The sequence below is a fragment of the Montipora capricornis genome, unplaced genomic scaffold (genome assembly GCF_036669925.1).
Source record: "Montipora capricornis isolate CH-2021 unplaced genomic scaffold, ASM3666992v2 scaffold_447, whole genome shotgun sequence".
In the NCBI taxonomy this organism is placed as follows: domain Eukaryota; kingdom Metazoa; phylum Cnidaria; class Anthozoa; order Scleractinia; family Acroporidae; genus Montipora; species Montipora capricornis.
In genome coordinates this window covers 15,001-22,500 of record NW_027180181.1, presented here as the reverse complement: position 1 = coordinate 22,500, position 7,500 = coordinate 15,001, and the positions used below count along the sequence as shown (strand labels likewise).

Sequence of the window (7,500 nt, the reverse complement as noted above, 5' to 3'; positions counted from 1 at the left end):
TTTTCTGTCTGTAAAATAACTTGGAAGTTTAGAAACGACAGAATCCCCTAAAATCGCATCATCGCACAGGGCATACGTGTTCCTAACAGAACCATGCGGCTTTTTCCGACCCTTTTCGTTCTAATGCGAACGGCCCTAATACGGGGATTTTCCAGTAGTTTTATAATAAAAGCGCGCGCGGGGCCGCACGGACCATATGATTTGGAAAAAAGGTATGAACTTGCTCGTGCATTTTGTGATTTACGGTCACTCGTGATGTTCTCCTTCCCATAAAACACGAAATGCACTCGCATTCATACGATTTCCTAATACTTATAAAGCGCAGAAAACTGTTATTACCTTACTAGCAGAAGTTTTTGTCTTTACCACTGCCACTTTCTCCCCCCGAGAGAAAAAAAAGGCCGACAGAACGATACCCTTCCTTGTTATGCATACGTCATTGTTTGTCTAGAAAGGAACAAACTTTTAAAAGATCAATATTATGTGATTGGCTAAATATAATAGCGTCACCCGTTGTTATTAACATGCCAACCAGAACCTAATTGGCTGTTAAAACAATGACTTCTTTTGTTCCGTGGTGGGAAAATTTGAATATCAAAAGACATGTGACGTCGATGTTTGTAAACAAGAAATATCGCTATAACAAGCCTGTCATTTAAACTACGCATCGCTTTTTATCATTTCGCCAACCAAAGAAATCAGGAGCTTAAAACCGGTAAAAAGATGAAGGTAGTTGTTTAAGGAAAAAAAAAACACAAGGTTGCTGTTAGTTGTTTAAGGACAAAAACAAAAAAAAACAAAAACAGCAGTAGACTAGCAACCTTTGTGGCATGATTATGGTGCTGAAGCAAGAATCCCCCTACAGGAAGGGGTTCCTCTCCACTAACTGAAATAATAATCTCTAGTAAAGTGAGCTTAAAACCGGTAAAAAGATGAAGGTAATGACAGCGTACGCTCAAAAACTCAATTAAAAGTTCCCGCAGGGAAGTAAATAGCAGTAGTAAAGACATTTGTAAAACGACAATAAAAAAACCAAAGTGGCGAGAAATCTTGCTGGCAGGGTAGCTGTTTCTTGTCTTCATAAGTTAAATCCCGCTTAACCATATCTGTGTTATTTATTTACGGTTCAAATAATAGCCAAGTCACGTTTAGACCTACAAGGTTTACTTTTTTAAGGACGAGCTTTTCAAAGGGTGTCTGCCAGCACAGGATACCCACACTCGGTTAGCACATCGTATAGATCGTCCACATTGATATGACACCGCTGACTAACAAAAGCCAGTGCGGCATCACAGGGATTCAGAGTTCGCTTGTCAAGATAACGGATTTCTTTTGGGCTGAGGCCTAGCTTCTCAGCAACATTCTTCCACTCCTCTCCACCTGCAACAGAAACGGACATTTGTTCTTATTCCAAGATCTTCTTAGGATCAGTCATTTCAGAATCCACCCATTGTATTATCAGTGTTATCTAATACAGGCCCGTTAAACAATTGACTAGCTGAAAACTTGGGAAGGGATTTAAGATAGCAAGGCAATCACACGCCTTGTGCCTATCAATAAAACCCTTGTGTGTTTCAGATGGTCAAACGACCAAAACGAACACCCACCAAAAGCACTGAATTTTCGCATGCGAATGATGCCACTGAACACACTGGAAAAATGGTGCATATAGATAACGCTGAAGCGATTTTTCAGATGGCTTTTAGGGAACTTTAGTTATGGATAAAAAAATAATGAAAAATCGCAGATAAATGGCTTTTGAACTTCCCTTCTCCGGAATGAACAGCTCAGCTCAGCTCAGCTATTTGCCTTCCCTGTGCTCAGATCTGGACTGGTCTGCGCATATCAGGTGTTGACGTAGGTAATCTACCCTGGGTTAGGCGCATGCAATCTGTCCGTCGTCTGCCAGTCCAGTCCTTCAGATCATCCGTCCGTTGAAGACTCTTGGATGTCCTCTACCTTCTTCCTTTCTACTCTTCCCGTAAGAATTGTTTTGGGTGGACATGTCATGTCTCGTTATACGACCAAATTAGGATAGTTTGAAACTCTTAGCTGTTGCCAGAAGTTCTGTTTGGACACCTAATGCGCTGAGGACATTCATTTTTAACCTTCTCTTTCCAACTGTTTTTTGTCATTTTGTCTCGGAATGAACACGCCGTGTAAATACGAGTTAAAACACTGACAGTCAGAATCTTCATTATTCCCCACGACACCTGTTTTCAAATTACGGCAAAAAATAACTAGCAAAGGGAGTATTCAATTTCCTTTGGTAATGGGAACAGCAATGTGCTACCTCCCTTTTACCACGTATTTAACTTACTGCTTAAGTCAATTGTAAGTTCTCTCATCTGTGAAACCGGGATACTGCGAATATCACGGTTCCCTGGTAGCAAGGGACCTGCAAAAAAACATTGCTCATTATGATAGACAAGAAAAAATGAGACAAGCAAAAGAGATTAAATAAAAGCGAATGTGCAGGCGACCATTCTACAATAAAAAAAAACGCGCTGTAATGGGCGAGGCGGTTGGGGGCAGGTACAAAACACAGGTCATTGTTTTACCAACACAGAAACAACCCTAACCGTTTGCCAATGCTAACATTAGCCCTACACACGTTTGTTTAGGCCTAAGGTTAGCTTTAATGAATGCTTAGGATTCTTTCTGTATTGGTAGATAATGACCTGCGACTTGTGACCTGTGTTTTGCACCTGCCGGGCGGTTGGTGAGATAAATTCAAAGCTAAGGACCACGCCCAACCAATGGAATTGTGTATGCGAGGGTGTGGTATAAAATAGTATATTCTATAATACTTTGTGTTTTCACTTTGAAAATGAAAGCCATTATTTTGCAGAAGACGTGTGTCCACTTTGCCATAACATGGCAATTTATAATGGTAATAGGACTTCGTGTCGTCCAATTCAGTCTATAATCATACGAGTGATCAACAAAATCGGACGACCGCGTAGCGGGACTCCGATTTGTTTAATCACAAGTATGATTACCGACCAAATTGGACTACACGAAGTCCTGTTACCAATTGATCATAACCATTACAATTTCCGAGAAAATAAATGCATTCCCTTTTCACTGTCTAATGTTAAAGATTCGTCCGTTTTGGAAAATCTCCAATTTGGTAGGGTAGGTGGTTGTTGCTATGATTATTGTGACAAATTCTATGATTGGTGGATTAAGCTGAGCGCACTTAATATGATTGGCTGATGTAACTGTCCGATTACAGCCAACTGTCCGATTTCGCGGTCCGATTACAACCCTAGTAAAAATAAAGCAGTTAACGCACCAATCAATTTTCACAAAATTGTAATGGTTATGATTAGGGCTAAAAAAAACCTTATTGGCTCACTCATGAGTTAATTTCCTTAATACTAATAACAACTTATTTTCACACGATAATCAGGTTAATGCATATCAAACGTATTTTTTCCTAACATTTAACTTTCATTGACAACAGTACATAGACCTGCACAAGGTATCTGGGACTTAACTGTTTCCGTTTGCTGAGATTTATTGCTTTTGTCTGGCTCAACTCCTGTTGAGTCTACCTTTGTATTCGAACCAATGACAATCACTGCATGCATACAAACTCACCAGTTGTCCCTGCTGGTGTAATTTCTCTCAGGTGCTTCACAACATCAATCCTGTTTGAATCCTTTGCTCTCTTTGCCAGGCAACGGATCGTTCTCTTTGTTTCCGGGTTTGGTTGCTCCAAACACATTAGATCCAAATGTAGACTTTCTTTCATCTGCAGCACAATTTCTTCAGGATGGCATGAATCAGACATAAGTGATTCAACAACATCGACAGGTAGCTGGACGAGAGACCTGTCTTCAATCCCTAAAGCAATGCAAAGACTATTACTGTTTGAAGGTAAATCAGCACTGACCGATTTCCAACTTAGCTGATTTGATGGCAGATAATAAAACAGCGAACAACCTTGAACGCGCTATAAGCAGCCAGGAAGCAACTACTTTCAAGAACAAATAATTGAATTCTAGCGACGCGAACGGGATTGGTGGCTTAACGAAGTACTTTGTGATTTTACCTATAAGAAACCTCATTTTAAAAGTCCTACGAATCGTGAGATTCAAAATACCACATGGTACATCAGCCACAACCCTACCTTTACCAGAAAGCAACCGTCTTCCATCAATCTCATCAGTTGCTGTCTACAATGAAAACGAAAAATAACAATAGTCACTTAACAAAGCCAAAGCTCTTGGCTAAATTAAACATCTACCCTGGGTGGAACTTGCACCGGTGGTTCAATTAGTTGAGAACTGGACTACCGTACAAGAGGACGCAGGTACGAACACCAGTCTGGAGGAGTCAGTCCTGCCAAATGGTAGGTACACTTTGAGCCCTCCTAGGGCGCTCAATTCAAAAGTTTGTCCAAAGATATTTTTACAATGACTGCAAAATTCTCGCGCGCTCATTGGTTAATTTTTATTGTCAATAAGTGGACAGACACAAATTTATAATTTAAGTTTATGTTTAAGTTTCTCGCATTTCTGTCTCGCGTTCTTCTCGTGTTTTGACTTAATTTTTGAGCCCTCTGCCTTTTCGTTATTGTAAAAAACAAATATATGTCAGTTTTTCATACGTCTGTCCTGTTGTTGTCAATGAATGTCGTGCTACGATTGTCAAAGTAGTCTGCGGATCCACTCAGCTATCGCCTCGTGGATCCACAGCTACTTTGACAATGTTATGACGAAATTCATGATCAATAACAGGGCAGACGCATGAAAAGCTGACATCAATTTGTTAAAAGTCATTGTCGTGCTTATCTGGACAAGTAGTGCAATTTGAACAATTGTCTCTTATAGACAACTAAAGATCCAGCAGATTCAACGGGATTCGAACCCCTAACCTTCGCGATGCTCGTGCAATGCTCTACAAACCCAGCTATGAAGCAACACAGTTGGGATAAGGTTATTTCGTTCCCGTGAAAGAAGGACTAATGAATGATAGAAAATTCTTTCATTTAAAAAGTTTGTATTCCGATCCTTATTACCTGTTCACGTGGACTTATGAACCAAGCTGAAAAACTAGTGACGTGAACTTTATTATTCACTGCAGCAGCCGCTCGGGTGCATGTGATAAACTGGTTGGCGCGGTGCAACTCAGATTCAGATAAGAAATGAAGACATTCCCCTTGTTCACAATCTTGCTTGTGATGAATGCGGCAGTAGTTGACTAGCTTTCCATGGCAACATACAGGGCAAATAAAACCTGCTTGATATGTCATGTTCCTCAGCCAATAGAACTCGTTACGCATACACTCAAGCATCAAAGACAATTGTCTGTAAACAGTACGAGCACAGAACACTTCAAATGAATCATGGTGGGTGTCAGACGAAATAGTCAACTTTGATTGATTCCCTTCCGCTAACCGTGGATTGACATTTCCTCTGTGGACAACTATTTCTATGAACGAGGAATGACACAAAAAGATCACGGAGCAGTCTTCGTCACCAGCTGTGTAAAATCTGGCAAAATTCTTGTACAACTGAGGATGCAGTAAACTCAAAAACTCATTTTGGCCCCACTGAAAGAACTGTAACACGAGCCGCGGAAACAAGCTCCTAGGAACTTGTCCAGGCCCAAACTTTAGGAAAAGAGAAGGGAGTTCTGCAGATGCAATCAACTCGGTGATGTCCTGTGGTGGATGCGACATTAACATGGATGGTACCAAGTACTGCTTGTTACATGAGGTATCTGACGAAGGCCAAGAGCAGAGTAAACTAAATTTCTCCATGATAGCAATAAAGCTTTCAAAGCTTTCATGCGGTTCTATCAGTGGGTCCCACACATGCGTCAAGAGCCTCTCTTCAAGGATTCCTGCTGTCTCGAGTTTGTGCCACAATTGTTTTATTTCAACGTTTCCGTGACAGTCACAAAGCTGAACAGTTATCACTTTCTTGAACACATCAATCAACCACTGAGGATCCAAGACAACCAACTTACTTAATTCAGGAGTGTCATCAAAATGTATTAAAATTCTCTGATCATGTAAAAAGTCAAGCAATGTTACAAATTCTTGATTGTCGTGAATTTGGCAAACTTCAGCTGCGATCCGTTTTGCGTCCTCAAAATAAATCCATTTATGACCTTTACCCAGAGTGGCTTGGAGCGCTTTCTCATACTTTAACCATTTGATTGGAATGTCTTCCTTCATCATTGGTAGTTCTTTTGCAACAGCTAGAATGCTACGTCGCAGACGCGCCACCTCTGGACACTCTGATTCACCACCTGATTTAGTATTATCAACTACAAAGACATCAAACAAGTGGTTCTTGTACGATTTTCCCTGCAAAGAATCATACACCTCACGGGCTAGCGCTAAAGGTTCTGCCCCGCCATAAGGTCGATCAGCATTGGTACAAACTAGGAAGATAGGAGGATTTTCTTCAGGCAAAAATAGGGATTTTGAATCTGAGTCTTTCGAGTCATCTCGACTGGCGAGTGAGGCAATGGATGTCATCCAGAAATCAAGATAGTCCAAATTACTTCTTGTTTCAAAATTGTCTTGTATGTTCTTGTACACGCCCTGCTTTGTTACAGGCTGAGCCGTTTTATGAAGTTCTCGGCTGAGGTCATACGCCAAAAGGTACAAAGCCCTCGATGTAAGAAAGAGTGGGTGAGTTGCATAATAAACCGATTGTCCACCAAAATCCCACAAAACCGAGTAAATGTAATCTTCATTTTTTAGCTTGTCGACTTCCTGAAACGATTTCTTAATGAAAGTTTCCACCTCATCTGGTATTTTGGATGTGGTGAGATGATCATTTACTTTGTTTGTACAATCAGTTCTTCGATCGGCTGAGGTGTTAAAAACATTACTGCCATCATCAGAATCTGGAACTCTCGATGCTCCAGCAGGTGCTGCAGGATTTTTTGAAGTTTTGATACCTCTTAACCAACGGCTAGTGCTAGCCAGGATTCGAGCAATCGGCCCCAGATGTTCGTCTTTCGAGACATTTACAGGGAATTTATCGTGAGATACCAAGCTACGCTCACTCTCTGTATTTGCACTTGATGTCACCATGTGCACAAGGGAGGCGTCTTCAGCAGAGCTTTCTTCAGGAAAAAATTCCCCTTCCTTTAATTTTTTCACAACCAAGAGAGCAGCATGTTGCTCATAGGAAGTTGCATCTTTAGTGTTTGCTTCTTGATCCGTCTCCCCAGTCTTCCAAATCTCAGTGGTGACTTTAAAGTACGACGGATCAACATCAATCCCAACAGTGCTACCCTCATCTGAATTGAATCGTATTCCTCTAAGTGAGTTCTTAAGGCTGGTCTTTCCAGAGCGGTCCTGGCCAATTAACATGACTGGTATCCTTCTAACTCTCGTCTTTCCTTTACTTAGAGCCTTGTTGTAAGCTTCCACAGCCAATGGGCCACGCAAATTGATCTCTTTAGGGAGCACTAAACGAAATGATTTGAGGTTAGGACAGCGTACAAAGCGCTTGACTGCATGCAAAG

The 7,500-nt window shown here is 41.1% G+C and overlaps 1 protein-coding gene across 1 annotated transcript in view; it reads right to left on the bottom strand.

Moving 5' to 3' along the window:
- Positions 1-1,182: 1,182 nt before the first annotated feature.
- LOC138035999 (uncharacterized) overlaps positions 1,183-7,500 on the bottom strand; it is a 16,444-nt gene continuing 10,126 nt past the window's right edge. The window contains exons 5-9 of the mRNA XM_068882378.1: positions 5,030-7,443; positions 4,139-4,184; positions 3,607-3,852; positions 2,321-2,398; positions 1,183-1,380 (exon numbers count right to left, since the gene is read on the bottom strand). Of these exons, the coding sequence (XP_068738479.1) occupies positions 1,187-1,380; positions 2,321-2,398; positions 3,607-3,852; positions 4,139-4,184; positions 5,030-7,443 (2,978 nt within the window). The 3' untranslated portion in view covers positions 1,183-1,186. The remainder of the gene's footprint in view (positions 1,381-2,320; positions 2,399-3,606; positions 3,853-4,138; positions 4,185-5,029; positions 7,444-7,500) is intronic.